The sequence below is a fragment of the Perissodus microlepis genome, chromosome 13, assembly GCF_051167445.1.
Source record: "Perissodus microlepis isolate ML-2025 ecotype Zambia chromosome 13, ASM5116744v1, whole genome shotgun sequence".
Lineage (NCBI taxonomy): Eukaryota > Metazoa > Chordata > Actinopteri > Cichliformes > Cichlidae > Perissodus > Perissodus microlepis.
In genome coordinates, this window is record NC_140473.1 from 7,898,653 (window position 1) to 7,923,846 (window position 25,194).

Here is a 25,194-nt window from a genome sequence, read left to right on the forward strand (position 1 = left end):
TTTAGCAGGAAATAAGGCAGACTTAAGACAGCTGCCTACTAGGCACGGGACACGTTTGCATTGGAAATGGAGGATACACATACTTGTGTTTATTAAAATCAGGCTTGATTTGGTAGCTGGCCAAGTGGACATATACTATACATATATACAATTCAATTACCTGGTAATTTTCTTGTCCTTGAGTAAACGATTAACATAAAAACGTAAAATAAAAAGGCTCACACTTTGAGAATCTTTGGGAACCCAAGCATCAGTCAAAATTCATTTTATTTTCAGCCATACCAACGTGAATTTCTTTCATCAAAGCTACTAATAAACCGTGATCAACATTAAGCCACGATCTATAATTTCTGGTTAAGAGTGTTAGGCAGATGGCTTACAGTCTTGTTAGAGTAATAAATTACTACACAAACAGTGTGATCATAAAACTGACAAACTATAGTGTTTTGGGGGGTATTTTATCGCTGTTGGCATCTTTAAGGCTTTTAGGGCCATTTGTGTGTGTGTGTGTGCGTTAGTGTTATTACAGATTGTGGCTTTGGTAGTTATACAAGGACATTCTGACAATCTCTTAACTGCATCTCCTATTTAGCACCAAGTGCTGATTGTCTCACATCTCAAGTAAGATACACATCTCACCCTCCATTTATTATTACACATTCATTAATGTACCAAAATACTTCATATAATGATATAAATACTAATATCATGATTTGAAATAACGAGTAAACCAATTCACATACAAACACTCAAACACATCAATCAAAACTCCTTTAACTGATATACTTAAAACGAAGTGCTGCTGATTTTCAGCATGATACAATTTAATGATGGCAAAGTGCAAAGACAGCAGAATCAGTAATGCACCAAAAAGCAGCTTCTAATAAACATATTCACTGTGTTCTGTGACAAAGCAGCTCCAACATGGCCATGTGGCGATAAAGGGGGAGAAATGCTTTCCTTGTTGACTCAGTTTAGCAGAGTTCTGCTTTAAATCCCCGACGTTTGCACTTGTGTACAAACACGTGTACCGACTGGATTGTGAAAAGCTTCGTATGATCACACAAAAGGCAATTACACATGACATTTCTTAAGAAAATACTTATGCTTCTCTTCCATTTATTGAAAAAAGGCCTCTTATTTAACCCTTGCCTGTCATTTGTTGTCAACCAATAATCATGACGGCCGTCTTATTATAAAGACAGCGGCACAACATAGAAGGCAACAACATTGGCTTGAAAAAACATGATTGCACTGAGCTACCATCAATTATGTGCTGAATGGCTGGACATACCAACACTGTTAATCAATGCATGCAACTTCCACAAATGCTGTAGGTAGAGGAGGAGGAGAGTTAGTCAGAGCAGACTTATCCACTATCAAATATACAGCAGGTAATCCCTCTTGACTCTTTTTATGAAGTGTGCAGTCATTGCGATGTCTCCTTTGTCATCTCAATGTTCTCCTTCATGCTGGGCTCTCCTTTCTGTCCCTCCATCACAGTCTCCTCCAGTTGCTCTAGTTCTTCCAGTATGGTCTGGACGCGACGGACTCCGTCTCGTCTCGCTTGCCGTACGTCTGAACGGCCCTCCGGGTCGACAGAGTCCAGCGCTAAGAGCTCTTTGGTGAGCAGCTCCTCCAGTAACAAGTATTTCTTATCATTCTTCTTCCCATCAAAGCACTTCACCTCCTGCTCCAGTTTAGCGACTCTTTCCACTATCTGCTGTACCTTAGCTAAGCCTGGGTGGATGGGACCCTGAGCAGCTTGTCCAGCCTCTACTTTTCCAGGTGGGACCTCTGGAGGAAAAGCTTTCGTGTCCTGGGGCTCTGGTTTTGGAGGTATTTGAACTGTGATGTCTGAACTGTGGTGTTGTGGTTGTTCAGGTTGCTGAGGCTGTGGAGACGTTTGAGGTGGTGCCTGCTGAAACTGCTGTGGCTGCTGGAACTGTTGAGGTTGCTGAGGTGGAGGCTGCTGGAAGTGTTGAGGCTGCTGAGGTGGAGGCTGCTGGAAGTGTTGAGGTTGCTGAGGCTTTTGGACGTCGGCTTCTGTGTGCATCGGCTGGGGGAGCTGCGTGTTCTCGGGTTTCTGCTGCATGCTTTGTTGTTCCTGTTCCATTTTCTGTGGTGGCTCTCTCGTGAGGATATGCTGCTGAACCTTAGAAGTCAAAAACAATTTATTGGAATCTGTCAAAATCTAGGTCACAGCATGCTAACAGGGAAATCAAAGCTTTATATATATCTGAAGAAAAAACAACACGCCAAGTGAATACACAGAAAAAGTAAAATTACCTGTGGCCTTTCTCCCAGCACTTGTGATATAACAGGTGACTGGCTTCTGATGTGAGGAGGGAGATGAATGGAGGCAGTATCGCGGTGCTGAGGAAACAGAGTTGGCGAAGCCTGTTCCCGGGGGGGCTGCATTGCAGCAGAGTAGCCAGGCCATTCATCTGTCTGAAGACGATGGAAGGGCTGCTGATGTTCTGGGTAAGGGATGCGCTGAGAGTAAACTGAGGGATTTAATTGAACCTGTGTCTGTCCCCCTCCACCCTCATGAATCACTGGTATAGGGATATAACCAGACTGGAGACCGGTGCTGCTGGGACGTGAAGGTTGGTGATGCGTAACAGTATAAGCCTTAAAAATAAATGACCAAATTAAAACAGTCAAAATTCAGTAGTTGTTTGAAAATTGGAACATTTCTGCCTACTGTAAACATTATACTCCATCTGGTGGCACATTTAAACTCAATTCCCACCTCTGGTGTCTGTGAGACAGGCGAGCTGGTCTTTCCAGGCTCAGCGGAGGAGCTGTCTGACGGGCCATGTAAAGGCGATCTAGGCCTGCAGTGGAGAACCGGCGTTGGGGAAGGTGTCCGCCCGTCTGTCCGGATGTTCTGTGCAATGCTCGGCTGGATGTAGGAATAACACGGGTGCTGCTGCTGCTGCCTCAGTTCTGCGCCTTCATGAAAGACTGGGATGGGAACATAACCTGGGCGAAGAATGGGGTGCTTCATCTCCCTCACAAAGGTCTTCTGTGTCTCCTGAGGACTTAGTTCTGGCTGTATGTTGGGTCCATTTGCTGACACTTCTCGAACCTGAAACATAGCAATATAGCAATCTATATAACCTTATACTCAGATGAATTACAGTTGCTATTGTAGTTTATTGCAAATTTTAGGCATCGGTTGATTACAAAATGTGCTTTAATATATTTTTACCCAACTTATTCTTGCTCATGGGTGTGTAACAGAAGCAACATTACTTTTATATATGTTAAATATTCAGCTATAAGCTCGTCCACTTAAAGAGTTACATTTAAGTCCACGTACAACAGGACATTTTACGATGTCCCACTAAATGTTTTTTTCAAACTATTAAGGAATTTTAAAAAGGAAAGTGTTTTCCGTCCTGAGGTAACTGCAGAGGTTATAGTTTAAAATGTCACAATTTCGCAGAGGGATGCCAAAAGTATCACCTCATTGAATCTTTGATATGTGAACCCACAGGCTCTGGTGCGTTTCCCGTCAGACAGCTTGCTGTTTCCGTGATGAATATTATTGTTGATTGTTTCACAATCAGAGTAACATAACCTGGATGAATGTCCTGACTTATCCAACAACAACAGTTAGCACATCCTTGGATCTAATAATATCAGCCAAACATTAGGATTTTTACAGAGAGAGGAAATGTGGTTTGCTTTGATTGAAAAAAAAAAGTAAATATATGAGTTCTTTCCACATAGCACAGTAAATTCTTTCTTGAGCAACATTTATTCATCAAATCATATACAATCCCAGGATACATTTGTATGCATACAAAAGTAAAATGTAATTAAAAGAAGGGGCTGGGTACTACAGTGTGACTAGTAAATCAATGCTTTAAATTTCCATTTTCTACTGCAGAAAGGCGCTTGTTTTCTATTAGTATTACTCTAGAATAGACACCTGCACGTGACAGCTATGGATGGGTACAAGCAACAGGTCTGCCAGTTCAGCACTCAGTTAATGGCATAACTGAAAAGTGACAAAAGTTGTACCAGCTGCCCGAAACACACCCAAAGTAAACACCTACAAAGAAAACACTGCATTTATCTGTAAATCAGTGGCATTCTTCCAGTAGGACTAAAGTAATGAAATAGCCGTGAACGACCCTTTGCCCTCTGCCACTATGGGACACTGCACGCTGCCAGCACCATTGCACCAATTTTATCCCCCAACAGCTGTGTCTTTCTAGCAGATTCCTCTGGACGCTAACTTTGGACAACAGCGTCTCTCTCTCTGAGACGAAAGATTACCAGCTGGCAGGCTGTGAAGCTCACTTCAGCCCACGGGTTTTCTCTGCAGACCTGTGCGCTTTCACAACACGGTTTTTAATACAGCTGAATGCGATACGCGGGGGGCAGCCAGCGCCCGGCTACAGCCGTACACAACCGAAGCAAGTGGACCAGCCTCGATCCTTGTAAGGGAAAAAGTTTAATATGAGCAGGACGTCGCAGCAGTGTTTTCCACCGTGAAAGAAACACATTAAAATGCCGGGGAGCTCATCATGGGTAGCCTTTTGCATGCTGCAGAGTGAGTCATCGAGTAATAATAGTGTTAGATCATGACTCGGGAACATATCAGAGTTGATCACCCGTTATAATGGGCTTATGAGCTGTCCGTGAGGGGGAGGCAACGGTGCCAAACAGGGCCTACGGTCAACAAGACTAATATATAACAGTGATGTAGCGCAAAGGCTTCTGCCGCTTTAACAACGCAACAAACCAAAACATGCACCACAACCGACGCACGTCGACAGAAAAAAAAATAGCGGCGAAACTGCCGTTAGCCGTTACCGTTAACTAACCAACTTTATCCCGCCGCTCTTTTACCTTTTTCGTGTCGTGTCTCGGGTCATTCCAGGTTGTGGTGCGGTTGTTGTGGTCCACGAAGAAGGGCCATCCAGTCTGAGGGTCAATTTTTACTTCCCAACCGAGGGGGAGAGGGTCGTTGTCATTACTCGCCATGGTCAGCATCGGTGACTGTGTCTTCATGCCGTTCATATTGCTGGCTGTCGAGTACTGAGACATTTTATACGGGCGACGGACGCTTTAAAGATTCCTTCAAGTGACGTGGAAAAGTGGGCTGGAAGTTTCTCGAAATAGCAGGGTTAATGTTGGGGGCGGACAGCGCTGGATACAGTGGCATGGGTTCCCAGATTTGTTATGTCGCAGGCAGACCCCCCTCACATAGGCACAGAGTAAACCCTCGGTATTTTTTATTTTTTTTTGCCCACCCCACCAGGCAACCTTATTTCCCTCTTTGCTGTAGCTAAATCACAGTGTCCTGTCTGGGCAGAGAAGAAATCACCCTTATGTGTACAGTGGGCACTGTGGACCTTCCTCAGTTTCCCTTGCCCCTGGACCATTTTCCAAGACAAGGGAATCCCAAAGTGTTTGCTTAAAAAGATGTTCTCCAAATAGATGTACTCAGACTCCCACGTGATAAATGCTGTCCAAGGGAACTCAGTCTGGGTTTGCATTGATTTGGTGCACAATTATGTAACTGGTGGTGTGATAAGTGTGGGCACAGTGACACGTCTAATGACTGATCTTTCTTAATCAAAGGACTACTCCAATTCTGCCCTGTACTACAAGGAAAACACCAGTGCAGCAAACCTTTGATTTCGTGGGATTAAAAGTGTCACAAAGGTTCGACACATGGATTTTTAAAGGTGTTTGATATTTTGGACATTGCAGGCAACGTCATCTAATATTTGCATTTTGGCACTCCAGAAAATACACACGTGATTGACAGTAATAAAATATGTGTATTAAGTAGCTTATGGGAGCAATTCGTTTTAATTGGATATCTGCCTGCAAGGAGGGGAAGCCAACTTTAATTGTTGCAAGCCTGTCAATTACATCACCGTTAATTACCCATCGCCACGCTTTTCTTAATCCACCTCAGACGGCTTCTTATGGCTGTAAAAATATCACGGTTGCGCAACACAAATTAGAGCCAGTAACATTAAAGAGTGAGAGTAACTAAAGTCTTTTTTAATGGAAAATTACTAGTAGACTTAAGAATGACAGGGGATAATTTTTTACGCATTTGTCCTTTAATAAAAGTCCTTCAAAATAAAAGCGCCCACCATGCGCCAAGTTTAAACCACAAGGAAAAAATAAAAATGAGGGGGAAAGAAAAAAAAAAACACAATGTCTTTGGCTAGTATAAAAAAGTACAATTCTTTGGTACTGTACACCCAGGGTTATCACAACAGTTCAGGCAATGAACTCAACGATCTTGTTATTCAACTTTTTTTTTAACATATACGTTGACATATAATTTCCTTCCATCCCCCACTCCACAACCACTGCCTTGTTGTGACTAAATATTTAAAAGAGTTTGTTAAAAAAGCGTGAATGTACAAGTCAAACGGGAAATTTCTTCACAGTGACATCTGAGCTCAGATTCGAGAAAGCTCCTGGTGGTTCGCGCCACTGCCTTGAGCCGTCAAATCTCGGCATTGAAAACAAGCGTACCTTTGCTTTGCACTTCAAAATAAGAGTTTCGTATGCAGCTTCCTTTGCCAAAACGAATAAAATAAGTACACTTTAGGTTTGCTCTTTTGGCTTTTTACAGTTAATTTAAAAAAAAAAACGGTATCATTCAGAAGTAACGGTCTTTAAGACATTTTCATTTTTTTACAATTAAGAACACAAAAAAACCCCTTTATTACTTCAACCTTATGTGACGGGTCTCTTCCTGCACACGCACGTACGTACTCTGGACTCTCACAGTGTCACGTATGCCCTGGCGTCCGGTTAGCTAGCTTCTAAGCTAGTTAGCTAGTTGCGGTTTCTAATTGCCAGTTAATACCAGCTAGAACTAGCTAGTAAGTGGCGTTTTCTTCCCTGGTTACTCTCAGCATCGACTATGGACGACGAAACCCACCCCAGAACCCTGTAAGTAGTTTTTCGTGTCCAGCAGTAACGTTGCGTGTCATTAGTTTCGCTATCGTCGGTATTCGGTGGCTAAATTAGCTACCCGTTGTTTTCACAAACAACTGGACGACATAAACATTTAGCGTTTATGATCCACTACTGTCAGGTTAATTGACATAAGGGTTAATTAATAAGTATATGTGAGTTATATATAAGTGTTAACAACTGTCTGTTAGATGTTACTAACATCGTTAAAAACAGACTACTGTAAGGAACTTCACTTCAAAAACTCATAATCCCCAATGATACTGTAATACCAGAAACGAAGTACCCGTGGTTCACTTTTTCGAAGTAAATATAGCTGTAGCTTGTTTCCAGGAGTAAGTGGACTTCTTTTTATTTTTCCTCCTCTAGGTATGTGGGAAACCTCTCCAGGGATGTAACAGAAATTCTGATCCTGCAACTCTTCACCCAGATAGGACCATGCAAAAGCTGTAAAATGATCACAGAGGTAAGCAGCGAAGGTTGCTGGGTTATCTTGTTTTCTACGTTGTTGTCGTGTCCTAATGTTAACTCAAAAGTTAACGGCAAAGATTGCCTTCACTGTTGAGAAACCTGAAGACAATAAAAACATTTTCACTGAGTTGTAGTTTTAGTTGAGCCACACTGTTAATCTTTTGTGTCTGATCTTATCCTTACAGCACACGAGCAATGATCCCTATTGCTTTGTGGAGTTCTTTGAACACAGAGATGCTGCTGCAGCCCTTGCAGCCATGAATGGGAGGAAGATATTAGGAAAGGTAGGACATAGCTGCTCTAAAAGATTATATGCAAAGTTATTAAGTTTATTTGTTGTGTTAATGCTTCTCATCCTTGAATATCATACAACATTGTTTTCCTGATTCTTCTTCACAGTTTTAAGTGCTCTCTGTGAATTATGTTTTCAGGAGGTTAAAGTAAACTGGGCCACTACTCCAAGTAGCCAGAAGAAAGACACATCCAGTGAGTGATCACCTATTGATTCCCCTACACCACCACGCACATAAACGCACGTACACTCTGCTAGAATCAGAGTCTACTGGGGATTGGCAAATAGTTTGTTTACTATGTCCGTGTTTTCTTTTGTACTAGATCACTTCCATGTTTTTGTGGGTGATTTGAATCCAGAGATTACTACTGAGGATGTCAGGGTTGCGTTTGCACCATTTGGGAAAATATCGTAAGTTTTTACGTGTGTGTGTGAGTGGGAGAGTGTTTGTGTGTGTATTTTTTTTCTACTTGTCTTATGTGTAATACAATATGTTTCAGTGCAACCACTGATATTTTTTTTTCTTCCTCCCAGTCGGTTGAGAAACAGGTTTTATAGGTTGTAAAGGTGAAACAGAAAGTTGCATTACACAATGAGGCCTGCATTTCTGACGCAATCTTTTTGGATGAAAGACAATTATATGTTTGATTGTCAAGGACTGCAAATTGGCACTTTGTGCACACCTTTTGGAGAGAAAAACGAACCAGACAACATAATGAATGTGTAACAGGAAAGGATTAACACTAGAATAGAATAGCATAGAATAGCCCTTTATTGTCACAAAGAGTATTGCTTACATTGAGTAGAAAAGGCCCCACATCGATGCATGTAAACATACTTAAACATGGAGTAACTTATACCTTTAAAATCATGTCGTTGTTGTTTTTAGATATAGAGTGGCGACACATTTGCATTGACAGTGTGGTCGGTCTATTATGTCTTTATTTTTATGACTGAACTGTCAGTTTTTTTTATGCATATGTAGGGTGTGGTAAGTAAACTGTACAGTATGTTAGCAAAATGTAAGCTGTGTATATGTACCTGAACAGCTTTTAGTTTTGAGTCTCAGTGAAGTAATAGCACTTTGGTTATTTTACAGAAATGCTCATAGGATTGGACAGGAGCTTGAAGGCTAACAGCAAGGAACTGTTCACTCTGGAGACTCAGATGTAGTTTTTTTTCTCTATTTATTCCATTCTTTCCATATGTCTTTATTTGTAGATGCCATGTATTAACATGACCTAGCTTAGATTAACAAATTCCAGTACAAAATGTCTTCCTCTAAATCTGTGTTTTTTGTCTTATTTTTGATTTGCATAGTGTTGTTTGTAGTGCCATGATCCTCTTCCAAAAATTCTGAAAATGTCAATTTCTCAAAATTTGCAGCTCCCCAAACTCCATACTCCATATTGGTGGTAAAGAATTGACCAGGAAAAATAAAGAAATCTGTTAACAGGCCATGTATGCCGTTTAATTCCTTTTTTCTCTTTTTGATATTTTCTATTTATCTCTGTCTGTAGTAAGAGTACAAACAGCAGCTTATAAGAATGCATGGTAATCCATAGCCATTTGCTTTGTGATTTTTAAATCTGTAGCCTACTGTTGTGAGGACTGAGCAAACAGTGGTGCTCTAGTGGTAAAGATCCATTAATACATCAGAAATGATTTAAAGACAGTACTGTAGGCTGCATGTATTTGTACTTGTTTTGCAAGTGTTGCTTTGAAGTTATATTACGAGTCAGTACAAGGTCATGATAGCTAATTTAGCTTAATGTAGGGCAGAGTAGAGGATTCACAGTTCATTGTGTTTTGCGTGGTTCCTTTTTTTTGTTTTAGTGTAGAAGATTTAAGCTTCAAAGTGCGCTGAAGTTGTTCTCATTTCTCCTTCCAGGGATGCCCGAGTTGTGAAGGACATGACGACAGGCAAATCAAAGGGGTATGGATTTGTGTCCTTCTACAACAAACTGGTAAGGCTCCAGTGCGAGAACACAGACTGAAGGTTATTTCTATTTTCTGTTTCTTTATCCTACTTGAATACATTCAAAACTCAATTATTAATAGTTAGTCTTATCCCAACTACAAGCATCTAGCATTACTAGTTTCCTATTTTAATCACCAGTTTCAGTTACTATTTTAAAATTAAAAAGAGTCATGCATGGCCACAAATGAGTTTTATAAATCTATCAAATCCATGAGTAATCGTTTGGCTTGGGTTTGCAGGATGCAGAGAATGCCATTATTAACATGTCGGGACAGTGGCTCGGAGGGCGCCAAATCAGGACTAACTGGGCTACGCGTAAACCTCCAGCTCCTAAGAGCACTCAGGACAGTGAGTATTGTCACATAGCCAGTTTCGGCAGGTGCTATGATTACAAACTAACTGGCCACTTCAATAGGTATACCTTGCTAGTATTGGGTTGGACCCCCTTTTCCCCTCTGCCCGAGCATCAACAAAGTGCCTGAAGCATTTTGGTCCATATTGATGTGATAGCATCACATGGTTGCTGCAGATTTGTTAGCTTGAATCCATGATGTGAATCTCCCGTTCTACCACATAAGATATGATAAGCTTTGTTGTTCTAATTCAGGAGGGATCCATACAGAAGAGGATTATGGCCACTGGGGAAAAAAAAGAAGAAGTGAGCACGTTTTTTTTCTGCCTTCTTTTCCAGAATTCTGAGAAAAAAGTCAGAATTCAGAAAAAGAAAAAAAAAAAAGACGTGCCCACTTCTTTTTGGCCCCAATCCTCTTCCGTAGATTCATGCATTCATGTTTTTCACACCAAATTCTGACCGTACCGTCTGAATGCTGCTGCAGATATTGAGAGTAATCAGATCGGGAAACAGTCCAATCTTCTGTTTTCTGGTTTTTGGTGTAGCTGTGTGAATTGTAGCTGACAGGAATGTCATCCAATGCTGATGTAGCCCATCTAGTTGAAGGTGGTGCGTTCACAGACACTCTTCTGCAAACCTTGATTACAATGAGTAGTTAAATGAGTTACTGTTGCACTTTTGCTCAGACAAATGACACTCATTGGATATTTTAGGGTTTTTTTAGACTTATCTCTGTAAACACTCGAGATGGCTTTGGGAAAATTCCAGTAGATGGAAACTCAGACCAGCTTGTCTGGGACAAACAAACATGCCATGTTCAAAGTCACATAAATATATTTTATTCCCCATTCTGATGCTTGGTTTACTCAAATGCATTGAGTAGCTACCATGTGATTGACTGATTAGATATTTGCATGATCAAGCAGTTGAACAGGTGTACCTAATAAAGCAGCCGAAGAGTCTGTTATCAACGCATTTTGATATTGTATTTAAATATAGAAGAAACTCTCTTAAGAATAAATTCTCTTAATTTCCTTCATTTTTATCTTCACTTTCACCTTTTCATGAGTCACATTTGGGTGTAGTTTGATTTAAAAAAAAAAAAAAAAAAAAAAAATAGCAGCGCTTTTATGGGCATAAATTGCAGATTTGATTTGGATTTTATTATCAGCATGAACTAAATGTGTAAATTATAATCATCTATTTAAAAATAATCTGTTTTTATTTCAGATGGTTCAAAGCAGCTGAGGTTTGATGACGTAGTGAATCAATCCAGTCCACAGAACTGCACTGTGTACTGTGGAGGGATCCAATCAGGGCTATCAGGCAAGTGTCACATTCTATAGATGCCATTGTTGCACCCTCTAGTCACTTTGTAATAATAACTTTTTAAGTTGCCTCCAATGAACTAACCTTGTAAACCCTTTTTTTGAACTCTTGTTTATCTTATCCAGAACATCTAATGCGACAGACCTTCTCACCATTCGGTCAGATAATGGAAGTCCGGGTTTTCCCAGAGAAAGGATATTCTTTCATCAGGTAATACTTGATTCTGTTGCAGCATTTGGCCTCTAGGTGTCAATACAAGCACACTGCATGAGTCAGAGACCATTTATACCTTATTCAATGTCAGCGATAGTTGCTGTTATGTTTATTCAGCGTTCCTGCTTGTAGAACTCTGGAGAAGAGAGAAAAATATCTCCACGTTGTTGTCCCTATGCAGATTTCCAAAGCATTTCTAAAGTTTTTTAGTTTCGATGTGCATGTGGTGTTATTAAAGGAAGTTATTTAACATGCTGGTAAACGTGTCCCTGTCTTAATGTTAAGTATAGGGCTTAAATTATTTATTTTCATTTTAAACTCCATCCAAGCTTAGCAGGAAACTTGGTTCTTTTTGTAATATGATATCAAATATGGTCTCAGCAGTATGAAAGTGAACTCTCCCTGTGATTTGTGTGGTAGAAAATCTGACTTTCAATCTACTCTTTTGCTTTGAAGGTTTTCCTCCCATGACAGTGCTGCCCATGCCATTGTTTCAGTAAATGGCACAGTCATTGAAGGACACGTAGTGAAGTGCTTCTGGGGCAAAGAATCACCCGACATGGCAAAAAGTCCACAGCAGGTAGAGAGAACGTGTGACATAAGTGGTGTTAAAATGTGCGTTTTATATGTCACAATTGGTAGGAATGACTACACACTAGTCACACTAGAATCAGAATGTAGTTTATTGATGTCTTAGCTTCCAAACCACAAAAACACCCTGAAACTCGTGACTTTGGCCACTCTTAAAATAATCTTGCTTTTAAGCCAGAATATAGAAAAAATGACACAAAAAAAGGAAGAGGAAATTTACTCATCAAAAAGGTTTCTAGTGTCGTATTTTTGTTGTGTTATTTTTGCTGTTAAATAAACAGGTAAGAGATTGTATATTTACTCACGTTTCTGTCATCTGATGTCCTTCAGGTTGATTACAGTCAGTGGGGACAGTGGAACCAGGTCTACGGGAATCCACAGCAGCAGCAGCAGCAGCAGCAGCAGCAGCAGTATGGGCAGTATGTGACCAATGGGTGGCAAATGCCGTCTTACAACATGTATGGCCAGACATGGAACCAGCAAAGTTTTGGAGTAGAGTGAGTTTGACTTTTGATATATTGTATAACTACACTGTTTCACTTAAACACCTCTTATTATATTTTAAGTAAAGAGAAGAACTGTCTCTTGGATTTGTTTTACAGCACACTTGATATTTTTGTCCATATTTGCACTAACTGGGTAACTGATATCATTTCAGGCAGTCCCAGTCAACAGCCTGGATGGGAGGCTTTGGATCTCCATCAGCCCAGGCCGCAGCCCCGCCTGGTACAGTCATGTCCAGCCTGGCCAACTTCAGCATGGCTGGCTACCAAACGCAGTAAGAAGGCCCTAACCTCAATGTAATACCAAGGCGACACAGCACTCTTACATTTGGACAGCTGCTGTGGTAAAAGAAGGGCGGGGCCATATTCACAAAGCCTTTCTAGCTAATAGTTGCTCCTACACAATTACAGTATACAACAGAAGGGAGCACACCCCTGTGCAATATTACATAAAGGTCAGGTGATCAGAGCTGTACTGCCCAACAGTAATTGTGTTACTTCTGAGTACAGCAGTATGGTATTTGCTCTCATGCAAAGTTAAAAATGAATGGTATATATTTCCTTTATAATAAATGTGTTTATATAATATTTGCTTTTCTTCATCAGAGGAAATACCCTTTCAATTCATGCAATAATGCTGTTAGTGATACAGTTTTGAATCTTTTGAAATCTAGGTAATATTGTACAGGTGTGTATTCGCTTTTGGTGTAGAGTGTATGATTTTAATCACAGTCAATTAAACTCAAAACATTAAAAAAAAAAAAGTTTGTTCCATTATTATTCCTAATTCTGTTTTAAAAGAGGGAAAAAAGTGCTCTTGGGCTTCTCAAGTAAAGCCAAACCAACTGTTTTTGTCTGAGTACGTGTTTAAGGACACACCGTCCTTATGAGTGCTAGACCATGTGAAACATCGAGGATTCATGCCTACAGGGTAGAGATCTTGGCACGGAGACAGAACTTACAATGCCTTTCCTTTCATCACACATTTAACAGGTTGACCAGTGGGCCAACCCATTAACCTCCTAGGACCTGGCGTCCACATATGTGGACATCACATTTTGGGTTATTTAGACCAAAATACTGAATTTTGCTCTACAAGGGCCTGATATCCACTTACGAGGACATTAACTGTTCTATCAAAATTTGAAACGAATATCCTCATATTTGGCTCTTATTTTTCTTAAAAACAAAAATAAGGTTAAAAAAATCTGGTAATTCTTTGTTTTTACATTCATCGGGCCCCAATATGACCAAATATCAAAGAGAAATCAAAAATGCATGCCGTGGAAGAGTTCGGGTCTTAGGAGGTTAAAACATCAATTTAGTACAAATTCTTTCATATTTTACAAAACAAAAGGGCCTTAGAGAAAATGTACGTGTAACATAGCGCACACTTTTTAAATGCCACTATTATTATTATTTTTTTAATCCATCAGCTCATGAGGATTAAAAACCGTGAAAACCTCAAACATACCAACATTAATATTTAAAAACCAAACTATGGCAATATTATTTTTTAGGTTGAAAGTTTATTTTCTGGTCATGCTTGTCATTTTAGGGCGTAAAACAAGCCTTCACGCGAGTTCATGATAGATCGAGCAGGTAAATCCTACATGGATTTGTGCTACACTGCACTGAGCCGCAAGAATGACCCACTCAACATTGGTCTGGACCTTCAGGGAATAAAATATCCAGACTTTTAGTCCTGTTTTAATGTTTTAAGTCAAAAATGCTTTGTGAATAGAGGCCCTGGAATGGTAGTTTACCTTTCCATTATATGTGAAGAAACTCTTTGTACAACAACTGTGGCTTTAAAGGAGATTCGGGTGGGAAATGGGATTGTGTACCAAGAAGATTTCACCTACACAGGTCTAAAAGCAAAAAATTATTAGAATTTTCATGTTTTTTGTTGTTGTCGTTTTTGTTTTTTAAATCCGATTCCCAGACTTCAGTGAATTTTAGTTTACTCCGTACTGCAGCCAAGATGGACTAATTCATAATGTCTCAAAGGAACGGCTGCAGCACCCAGTCTCTGTATATAGAAAGTATTGTAAAAACTGCTTAACCCCCCCAAACTTTGTAAAGGTAACAAACCCTGCTGTGCTGATTCTGGGGCTGGTTTCCTAGAGGAATGCTGACTCTTAAACGTTTTTGTCCGATTCTTCCTCTGTGTTAATGCCATCATTTAAAACCACTTCTTTCCAGTGGCTTTGAATTTTCTGCATAGAGTTGTAGAGTGAATTTTGTACTATAACCAGCCCTAGTTTTATTGCATAATTCAAATATTATGGTTTAGTTACCCACTAGCATAAAGAAAAGCTCAAATGTTTTAGGGTCACAAAGAATTATTTTACTTTTATTCTGAAAGCGGAGGGTCTCCTAAGTGCACGTATCACTGTTTTGTTAATGTGGCAGAAACTTCCCCTTACACATTCTGAGTTTTCGGTTTAAAGAATATTGACACGTCTCGGGTAAATCATAAAACCTGCTGAGAAATTACGACAGAAGGATTTCTCACAAACATCCTGCAATTTTGGATTTTATTTGTGTTTGTGCCATTTGTACAGAATATCACACTCCCTGTTTGCTACCTGCTTGTTCTGTAGTGCTAGCCAACAAACCTGATACAGATTTTGTTTGTTTTCATTTGCGCTGGGGTTTTCATTGAATTAAACAGGGTCTTGTTTGTCTAGAGTGTAAATACAAACCTTGATCACAAATCCTCAAAACTTAAACTGATGTACATACTGTAGGTAGAATGTTACAAAGTTAATCTCCATCATTAAATTTAAGCAATATAGTTTGTGAATGAGCCTTAATTGATTTGTTGGTAAATTCTGAATTTGTTATTTAAAGATGCTCCATTTTAAATCTAAATGATCTTCCTTTTGATTTTTCCTCATTTTAAGTTTGTGTGCCATTTTCAGGATGTAGCAGGAAGCAGGTGATGTATCAACTTGAACTGCACGCTAATGACATGTAATATATTTGTTGCTTAAACTATTGAATGTAATGACGATTTGCTTTTTTTGACCATTATACACATAAATTGAACAACAGAAGTGATGTTTATATAATAATAAAGGATTGAATCGATTTCACATTTAATGGAAAAACTCAACAAAGTCACGTCAAATAAAGAAACCTTTGAACCTTTGAGTGTTCGGTACATTTATTGAGGACTAATAAATGCTGCTGCAGGAAACCATATATTCACTGCCTACCAGACACAATAAATGACAATTATTAAACTTTAGATTAATATAGAAGACAACACGTTTCACACATTTGCTCAAAATCTTTCTGCCCTTTTTAGTGTTTACTGTACTTGGATAATAGACATATTTTTCCATTTTTAACAGGAATAGGTTTGGTATCTGCCAGCATTCACTTTTGACTGCTAGTGTCCTATCAGCAGATAATGATGACATTAGCTATTGTTTGTTTGATGTCTCAGTTATGTGTTATGTTATGGTTTTTATAATACTTAACACATGTATTAAACCTCCCGTAAAACAAGAAAATACAAACCTATCAAAACTTGTTTAGAACCAAAAATCATTGAATTCACATTTTTATACCCAAATTTGAACCAACACACTGGACTAATCAGAAAAAATCAAACATAACATTGAACCACTAAATTAACTAATTTCGCAACTTAATCAAAAACAATGTGTTTTTAAGACAGCTGTGGTATAAAGCTTACATTTGGTGGTGGTCTAATAAATTTGTTAAACACTGTGTATTAAGTTTTATTCTTTTTGTATGTTTAAATTGATCTTCCTTTAAAGATGGTGTGAGAGCTGAAAGATTTACTGAAACAAAAATTGAGAAAAGAATTGTTGCAAGATTTCAAACACTGGTATCATTTCATAGTGAGTGCATCCCAATGTGATGAGTATGATTATTACACCTTGGCATGGTGTTGAAAAATTGAGCCATTTCGCTAAACCATATAAACTATAAAATTGGCCAATAGATATTGAGCAAATGTAAGCGAATGTGAACAGTCATCAATAGATTAAAGCAAAGTATTCACTTGGAATTTAGTTGATATATGTATTGCCCAGAATTGGATTATATTACACAACTTCTCTATTTAAGTATATTGTATTACACAACACTAATGCGTAACATAACATAACATTTTATATATATATACTTAAACTGTGCATTCAGCTAGTAGACAAAATATTATTTATACAATTTACATATCTGCATGATTTCTGTTCTTTCAATATTGAAATGTCGTATTGTCAGTACTTTATTTAACATGTATATTAGGAAGTTTTTATCCAGTTGTTTTCCTCAGAGGTTAATTACATACATCACTTGCTGGTGGAGCTGTGTACTGCTTGCCTTCGGGATGACATCTCTGGCGTCTGTTGTGCTGTCCTCACTGACCAAAGTCATGACTATCTGAGACAGTTTCATCCTTCTGGATAAGGGCAATTTAAAATTAATTGTTGTGTGTTTGTAAGACTGCAACCAAGAAAGTCTACTCTCATTTTCTAGATACTACAACACACTTGGTAGCTTGAATGTACTCTTCTGGAGCTGTTTAAGATTTCTAACATGTAATCTTGGTGTTTACAAGTGATGTTTGCTCACATCGTTACTGGTCACGGTTTCTTTGCTGTTGCAGCGTCTTTAGCTTTCCCTTGTAATCCCAGTTTCTCCATAATCAGCTCAGTCTGGGACGCAATGCCTGCCACGGAGCTTTCAAGGTGAAGAACCTGTTTGGCCAGACTTTCGTGGCAATAGAAAGGTAATTCAGTTAAATGTATTACTCTGGTTAGGAGAATGAGATAAGTGCATTCCCAGGTTAAGTTTAAAATTTGTCCCACCTCAAGAAATGTTCCCGCTCCACAAAGGTTTGACTGGAATTGCTCTTGTGCTCGTTGGATTTGACAGGAGGCTTCTCGTGTAATTCCATCTGATAGTTCATTCCGAGATTGTTGATTTCGGCACTGAGAGCCTCCTGACAAAAACGCAAAAGCATAAGAAACATTTATTTTGTTAATCGGCAATCAAAATAAGAAATGATCAGAAAAAAATGTATAAATATGAACATAGTCATATTTATTTTTTAATGTGCACAAACCCTCTTTTGCTCCAGCTCAGCTTTCATCCACCTTTGTTCGTCTTTATCTAGAATTTTGTTCCCGTCGCGGTCAAACTTGGAGAAGGCTGCGGTTATTTCTTGATCGCCATGTCCCATCCTTCAAAATCATCACAGAAGTGAGGCTCAGGTTTAACAGTAAAATAATCAAGTGTTCCTTTTTGATATTTTGTCACTTACTCTTTAAGAGTTTCTCTGAAGTCCTGAAATTCAAGATCTCCAGATCCAGAGTGTAGAACCTTCTGAACATCTGATATTTTCTCTTTTTTAAGCTTCAGCTTCATAAATGTCTTCATGTAGCTCTGATTTACAAGAAAAGTCTGGTAAAACATCATCCATAAATATGTCTAGTTTTATGTCAATTTCCTTGAATTTTCTTTTACCTGTTTAAAAATGTCAGTAATTTGTAGTTCATCTTTTTCAGAGAGCTCCTGCTTCACCTCTGCATATGTATCATTTATGATGGCCAGGAACATGTTCTGAGGGAAAAATACACAATATAATATGACTTCTCGGATCAGATGCTTTTATTATCAGTTATCTCGTGCAGAAGCATGACTTACCAGCAGAACAAAGAAAACAAAAAACACATAAGTCACAAAGTAGATCGGCCCAAGGACTCTGTTAGCGCTGTCGATGGCATCAAAATCAAAGTCTCCAAGAATAATTCGGAACTGTGTGAAGCTGTGGGGTGGACAAAAATTGTAAAGAACTACTAATCAACTGATGCTCATTACAATTAAAACCCTTCATCCTGCCATTGTTTTCAACACGACTTACATGCACTTTACAAAGGTGCTGAATGTTTGAACCTGCATTCCAAAGAGCAAATATCCGAGTTGAGCATAAGCAAAGAACACGATGAAGAACATGATGGCGAATCCGAAGATGTCTTTGGCACATCGGCCCAGCGTGGAGGACAGCTGATTCATGGTCTTACTGAAACCGATGTACTTAAAAATCTACAAGGATGAGAAGAAAACACACATTCTCTGGCGAGACACCAAAGCAAAATCGCACAAGCAATATGTTGGACTGAAAGGTGTCAGTTCTTTACCTTGATCCATGCGAAAAACAGGTTAACCGCATTCATGTTGTTATACTGGGTTTGCCAGAATGCCAGAAATTCAAAATCTGAATAGATGTTAGGATTTTTCAGCAGATTCCCAAGCAAGCTGTCCACTTTGATGGTCCGAAATACATTGAATATGATGGCAACAATGGCAAGCTGTGAAAAAGGTTGTTAGTTTTTAGAAGGCCCTGAAAAATCTGATAAAATGACATGTTTGAACCATCTTTTCTTACCAATATGACAACAATGTCTAGTATGTTCCAGATGCTATTGAAATAGGAGAACTTGTGTATTTTCAGCTCAAGAATCTCCTCCACAATGTAGTAGAAGATGAATACACAGAAGAGCAACTCGCAGCCTAGGATGAAGTAGTCCCAGGTCGTTATGTAGCGAATCAGTTTGACTGTTCGGATCTGGTAGGAAGGGATTGCTCCACCGGTCGCTGGGAATTCAACCACCAACCTGAAGAAGCAGATGACACTTTGGTCAACCACTGGATGGGTATCAGCAGGTGGGTAAAGGTGCAATGGGCAGTAATGCTCCTTACGTGATGACGCAGAACAAGTTGATGTTCGCGTTGTAAGTGGAGAAGTCGATGAAGACTGCTCTGGTTCCTCTGTCCAGCCAAAGGTTGTTCTGTAGCTCTGTCAGTATGTTGGCGCTCTCCTCTTGTGTGCGACTCAGGTCTTGATAGTATCCTGCTCCACTGTAGGTGGCCACCAAGCCCCAGTAAGAGGAACCCTTTATCTCTTTCTCTGTGTGGTAGGTCCAGCTGCAGCGGAAAAACACAAATACTTAGAACACTAAATTGTGCTTCTGCACTTCTTTGTATGCCAGTAAGAAAACAGTGAGTGAATTACGCAGAGCCGTTGATGAGGCCGAAGCTCTGCTCGTCTTCCTTCTGGTTAGTGTAAACAGCGAAACAGCCTTTGATCCCATTTTTGAAGTCACTGTAGACAGTGCAGGAGTTGTTCTTGATCTTGATCTGCCTCATCCTGGGAACACCCAGCAGCATGTTCTCGTAGTAGATGAAAGACGTGTTTCCGCTTTCCAAGGGCTGGTTATTGTACCACGTTGTCCAGTAGAGTCCGTTCAACAGTGGGCCCTGGGCGAACTTTTCATAAAAAGAAAGAGTTTGATTTGTACCTTTCTTTGTGTTCTTAGTGATTTTTACCCCTCAGCCTGAAAGGTTTGGGGTATTGCTGTCACCCTGCAGGCAACGGGGGAAATAGACCGGTAGGCAAGCGTCAGGTGGTGTGGACACCCAACTTTGTAAACCCAATAACTCAAAAATGAGCCGACGTAGGATTTTCAAATTGATACCATCGACTAAAAAAAACACATCTACAAAAAATCAAGACAAAAGTTTGGATATGATGTGATAGATGTTGCATAGATTTACATTTTATTTGAGTTTTATTATTTGTTACCAATTACAAGTAAGGAGAGCTGATGTGTTTAATTCTGAAACTTACCAGGCAGGATCACTGGAAACCAAGCTTCTTATTTTTAGGCCTAGTAAAACAACTACTCATTTCTTTATGGGGTTGGAAGGACATATTTTTATATTCCTGCATGTACTAATAAACATATCAGTAACAATTAACAGTATTGCTAAAATCTTGAGCATGTGGAAAAAGATATGAAAGAAGCAGTAACACAAACATCACTGCTTGGTCATTTTAAGTGATGTGGTAATGCAGGGAAGAACATATCGTACTTAAGGAATAATCAGTTTTTATAATTGTTTTTATGATGTTTCCATTTGAGTTCAGGCACTAATATACATGTTCGGTTAAATGAATCACATAGTTCCTTAAAATTTTGAGAACATCTCAGCTTTGAAGGAAATGAAAAAAAAATGTTGATGAAAAGAAAGAAACATTTAGTGTCACAAAAATCACTACCATGGGAAAAACGAACGTGTAGGAAAACTTACAGTCCAGAAGTCAGCCATGGAGCCAATAGACTGAAACGTAACCCCACTGCTACTGGGTGTATTCACAAACAGGTTCGTCATGGCGTTAGTGTAATAGTAGGCGCTTGAGCTGGTCATTCCATATGTCACTGAAAGACAACGTAATCACATCGTTAATGCCTGGTCATTGGTTCCTATCTGGCTTTGGTCAGGCTCAGCTCTGAATGTTGCTCCATTCAGTTTTCTGAGATAAGACTTGAATGCTGACACGCAAACCTGCATTGAAGACTTGTTCTTTGGCTTTTTTTTTTTTTTGCTTTGTTTTTACATCGCTTTAGCTATCAAACAGATCCAGATGAGAGGCCGTAATTTGTTTGAAGAGGGAGCACGCTGTCCTGACACAAATAGCCTCGTCAAACAGTGTAAATCTAACCCAGACAAAGGATGACGCTAAAAGCTCTTATCGCTAAAAGGCACATCCCTTTCACTCCTAGCTGGACAATGGCTTTTGGGAAAGAAAAATGGGAAGGCTATTTTGTAGAAGCCATTAAAGCAACGGGGATACTTTTAATGTTAAATCAACAGTCCAAAGTGCCCTAACAGCCTGTCAAACAGTGAGCACTTTAAAGTGATCAGTAATGCAAATACAGTGTTTGAAAGTAGACTTAGATGTGTTTGGATGTGTATCCCATATTTCAATGACAACATTATGCAAATTAAATACAGGATATTTTTTGGTAAGTAAAAATGTGTCTGAATAACTTCTTTTTGTAAATGTAGGAAAACATTTTTCATATCATAAGATTGGACAGGAAGAAGGAATTAAAGTTATTGACCAGAGTGTTGAACATTAAGCATTCATTAAGCATATTGAACATTCAGTCAAAACTTTTGAGATCAGTGATGAGCAGTAATGTTGATGTGGAGTACTCACGGAGGCATATGTCCACCAGGAAAAAGACATAGACCAGCAGCTCCCGCAGCGTGGTTCGGATGAACTGCTCTCTGTTGTCAGAGGTGTTTTCGGTCAGCGTTGTCCCCCACAGTGCTACGGAAAATAGAAGTTTAAATCATCAATATGTAATTACATGACACAAGCTTTTTTTGTTTTTTTTTGCTGGTCTGTCAAGCAGAAGTGTACCAGGCTTCGACTGGTTTTACTCGTACTTGTTACACTGCTCATACAGCTGAGATTCGAAGAAGAAATGTCAACATGAGGTAGATTCAAATGTGTTCTTGCCTTTGATAAAACAGCAGCAGCCTCTTCGTTTCTTCAGACTTTGGTCTTTGGTTGGTGGGTCCTCTGGGAGCGCTACCGGGGTATCCAGGTTGTACAGGCTATTCATGTTCCCCTCGAAGTGGGGTTTGGGGTTGAAGACAGTGGTGACCCGGGGGAAGGGTGGAGGGGAGCTACAGTAGCCCTGGTTCACCCAGCCCCCATTACCTACTTTGTCCAACTCAAAGTCCACTTGCCCAGTCAGGTGGCTCTCAGCCCGATTGTTCAGGGTCTTCATGGTGCAAGACGCGTGTGTTTCTCTGTGTGGAACTTCTGGTGTTTCGATTAAAGAGGAAAGTGAAGCTGAGCAGTGTCGGCAGCTTTTGAACACCTGCTGGAGAGGTGGATGACATCAGCTGTGTTGAGGGAGGAGCTGCTGGTCTACTGCTGTAGTCTTGAGATTGAGACCCTTTGAAACACATTGACGTAACAGCACAGTAGGTGTTCTGCTAACACACAGCATTGACATACTGGTTTCTATAGTGTTTGGATACTTAAATATAATGCAGAACAATAACTAACATTGTTTGGTTTTCCATTTGATTCAATTAGAAAACAAGAAGCACTCAGAGAGCACAAACCTCCACCAAGTTAGCTCACTCTCTGGGCACTCCTTACTTTGGGGTGGTGGACGGATGTTTAGTTTGATTATGTAAACATTATGTAGGAGTAGTTAATGGACAACAGGTATTGATTTGTGAATAAGTCAAGATCATTATATAATATTATACCACAGTATTTCAGAATAACTAGGCAGCTCATTCTCTCTCTAAAGGCAGATATGAAATGGAAAAGTGAGGTCAGAGGTCAAATGTGAGACGATAGTTCAATGCAAAATATATTGTGATATTTAGAATACATATATACTGGTATCATAAATGTTGCCAATACAAACAAAGGCAGTAGAACCTTAGAAACATTTGAAAGATATTATATGAAACTGTATTTGACCCTGAAGAAGAGGTCAGAGGTCTAATGTTGCGTTATATAGCACAATACAAACAATGGCAATAAGAAACATAGTTTCAACTATCTCTAGCATCATTATGACTTTGATCTATAATTCAATTTGTTGACGTTGAACAAGAGGTCAGAGGTCAAATCTGAAATCTGTACACAGTAAATTCTACATGTTGACAGTACACACCATACTTGTAAGAATCCTAGTTTATAAGTTATAAGGCTTTTTGTCCATTTTTGACCAATAAATCATTAAGCTGACTTTGAAGCCCTTGGTGGGTGTAAGCTAAATTTAAATGGACTGTTACCATGACCTCACTCTACACCCCTACAAACTTTCATCAGAATTCATTCAAACCTTTTCGAGCTATCGTGTTTACAGAAACAACAACGCGCTTGCTACCAAAAACATGTCCTTGGCGGAGGTGACAAAATAAGAGTAGCTTCCCCATCACTCGCATCCTTCGAAATGACATAAAGGACTTTGGTAAATGATAAACTTCATTCTTTTGTAGGAATCTCTACACAGTCCTGCGTGTTAATTTGCTGGAAATGTCCTATTAAAGAATAAACACGCAGCCATGAGCTGAATAAGGCTGAATAATTCAGCAGTTGAAAGACAGTTTGCTTCACCCTCTCAATTACTTCCATGCTGAGCACATTGTTGTCACTATCGATTAATTGCATGTCAAGTATATTCTCTGTTACCAACTGTTCACCACTTGTGGCTGAATTAATGAGTCTAATTGGAGTTTCACTTACAGCCTCTGAATAGTTTCCATTATGCACTTTTAGCTCTTCCATTTATTAATTTTTGCATCATCTGCTAGTGCTATAACAAGCCTCTTGCAGCACCAGCCACTTGTATTATAGTCTTAAGCACTTAAATCCAAACACAGCTACACAAAAGAACAGCAGGGTAATCAGATGAGTTTAATGCGTTAGTGTTTGGACATTACAGCTAAAGCACTGCTGTAGATGTCTTCATCTTAACGCGGATAGAGTTTGGGGCCAGCTATGGGCGTTCATGCTTCATTGGCTCTGAACAGAGCGATTACACACACCCACTGCCACACAATAGAGTTTAATTTCTGCTCCCCTGCTGAAGCGGTGGTAGAATCTGGCACGCAGGCTTCCTTAATCTGCTGCGGCTTGTGCCACTGTTCAAACTTACTCATATCTGTAATAATCACTTTTCAGTGGCTTATGATAATGATGATGATCATGATGATCATGACGGCTATTTAGATGGGTAGCCCTGTGGCTGTAAGAGTCGCTGATGATTATCTCTGCTTACATTAAACTAAATGATTGTACTGTTTTTTTTAAAAGAAAAGTCTTTATGTATCAAGTAAATTTGATAGTTGATTTGCTAAATGATGCAAATTAATCACAAAGGCTATTTTCCACCCCGTGATGTAAAAGTGTCTTATCTCAAAGCACAGGACCTTCAAACTAAAGGATGATTTAATACCGAGGCTGCAGAGCGAGGCATCGCTCTTACAGGGAGTTTGACATGTGCAACACAAACCATGCTGTAAATTATTTCTTCCCAGTGATAATTCCTCACGCAAAGTCACATTATAAGCATTTAAATGCCATACTTTGTTATACTTTAAACGTCACAGTTTTGGTATGAAGTACTCAGAAATTAGCTTTTTTTCATATGTATATTTTGCAAACTTAAATAGTAATAAACTGTGTGAAAAGTGAGAAAACCTCTCATAGCTGTACCAATAAAAACAACACTTATAAAGTTTCATACAAAATAATTTTATTTTTGATGAAAAACTATAATTAAAAAAAAGTCTGTTGAAAAATAACATACTTTTTTTCTTTTTTTTCAAATCTACAAACATGCATTTACACTTTGGGAAAATAGTTACTTTAGTTATCTGGACATCAGCTATGCATCTAAGACCTCAGTGATTTTTGCATAATCCATCAAACATTGCACAGCTTTTTTAGGGCCACATCAAAATAACCGATTAAAAAAATTACAACATTGCCTGTATCCTCAGTACAATCTAACGGTCTGCAATGACACTACAGTTGTTTCATTGCTATACTCTGAACAAAAACTTGCTCAACATTGCTGGGTTTCCTAGCAAAAACAAATGAAAGGCTTCAAGCCGAAACCGA

General features: G+C 39.2%; 3 protein-coding genes across 4 annotated transcripts; 1 reads left to right on the top strand and 2 right to left on the bottom strand.

The window, feature by feature from the left end:
- Positions 1 to 234: 234 nt before the first annotated feature.
- bag3 (BCL2 associated athanogene 3) lies at positions 235 to 5,173 on the bottom strand. The gene is made up of 4 exons (XM_084947799.1): positions 4,870 to 5,173; positions 2,756 to 3,094; positions 2,290 to 2,634; positions 235 to 2,155 (listed from the first exon to the last, which is right to left on the bottom strand). The coding sequence occupies exons 1-4, from the start codon at positions 5,065 to 5,067 to the stop codon at positions 1,430 to 1,432; spliced, it is 1,608 nt and encodes a 535-aa protein (XP_084803925.1). The 5' UTR covers positions 5,068 to 5,173; the 3' UTR covers positions 235 to 1,429.
- tial1 (TIA1 cytotoxic granule-associated RNA binding protein-like 1) lies at positions 4,487 to 15,860 on the top strand. Of its 2 annotated transcripts, none has more exons than XM_084947801.1 (12): positions 4,487 to 4,570; positions 7,339 to 7,435; positions 7,626 to 7,724; positions 7,872 to 7,926; positions 8,056 to 8,143; positions 9,624 to 9,699; positions 9,953 to 10,061; positions 11,296 to 11,391; positions 11,520 to 11,604; positions 12,064 to 12,187; positions 12,529 to 12,695; positions 12,857 to 15,860. In XM_084947801.1, the coding sequence occupies exons 1-12, from the start codon at positions 4,545 to 4,547 to the stop codon at positions 12,978 to 12,980; spliced, it is 1,146 nt and encodes a 381-aa protein (XP_084803927.1). In that variant the 5' UTR covers positions 4,487 to 4,544; the 3' UTR covers positions 12,981 to 15,860. The 2 variants fall into 2 exon arrangements, with proteins under 2 accessions (XP_084803927.1, XP_084803926.1); XM_084947800.1 differs by lacking the exon at positions 4,487 to 4,570 and adding an exon at positions 5,409 to 6,945.
- Positions 15,861 to 15,928: 68 nt separating this feature from the next.
- On the bottom strand, positions 15,929 to 22,362 carry pkd2l1 (polycystic kidney disease 2-like 1). The gene is made up of 14 exons (XM_084947802.1): positions 22,057 to 22,362; positions 21,751 to 21,864; positions 20,838 to 20,965; positions 19,759 to 20,012; positions 19,446 to 19,670; positions 19,132 to 19,360; positions 18,884 to 19,054; positions 18,607 to 18,788; positions 18,390 to 18,510; positions 18,210 to 18,305; positions 18,007 to 18,128; positions 17,809 to 17,926; positions 17,552 to 17,685; positions 15,929 to 17,453 (listed from the first exon to the last, which is right to left on the bottom strand). The coding sequence occupies exons 1-14, from the start codon at positions 22,328 to 22,330 to the stop codon at positions 17,327 to 17,329; spliced, it is 2,295 nt and encodes a 764-aa protein (XP_084803928.1). The 5' UTR covers positions 22,331 to 22,362; the 3' UTR covers positions 15,929 to 17,326.
- Between the last annotated feature and the right edge of the window lie 2,832 nt (positions 22,363 to 25,194).

What these genes read in the sequence shown, in the direction of transcription:
- bag3 (XM_084947799.1), bottom strand. Translation starts at nt 5,067, where the DNA reads ATGTCTCAGTACTCGACAGCCAGCAATATGAACGGCATGAAGACACAG. An exon ending in CTGTCTCACAGACACCAGAG is followed by an intron (nt 2,635 to 2,755) that starts GTGGGAATTGAG and finishes TTTATTTTTAAG; the next exon opens with GCTTATACTGTTACGCATCA. An exon ending in TGCTGGGAGAAAGGCCACAG is followed by an intron (nt 2,156 to 2,289) that starts GTAATTTTACTT and finishes TTGACTTCTAAG; the next exon opens with GTTCAGCAGCATATCCTCAC.
- tial1 (XM_084947800.1), top strand. Translation starts at nt 6,917, where the DNA reads ATGGACGACGAAACCCACCCCAGAACCCT. An exon ending in GCTGTAAAATGATCACAGAG is followed by an intron (nt 7,436 to 7,625) that starts GTAAGCAGCGAA and finishes TTATCCTTACAG; the next exon opens with CACACGAGCAATGATCCCTA. An exon ending in TGGCAAAAAGTCCACAGCAG is followed by an intron (nt 12,188 to 12,528) that starts GTAGAGAGAACG and finishes GATGTCCTTCAG; the next exon opens with GTTGATTACAGTCAGTGGGG.
- pkd2l1 (XM_084947802.1), bottom strand. Translation starts at nt 22,330, where the DNA reads ATGAAGACCCTGAACAATCGGGCTGAGAGCCACCTGACTGGGCAAGTG. An exon ending in AGCACCTTTGTAAAGTGCAT is followed by an intron (nt 18,511 to 18,606) that starts GTAAGTCGTGTT and finishes TCCACCCCACAG; the next exon opens with CTTCACACAGTTCCGAATTA. An exon ending in TTGTTTTCTTTGTTCTGCTG is followed by an intron (nt 18,306 to 18,389) that starts GTAAGTCATGCT and finishes TTTTTCCCTCAG; the next exon opens with AACATGTTCCTGGCCATCAT.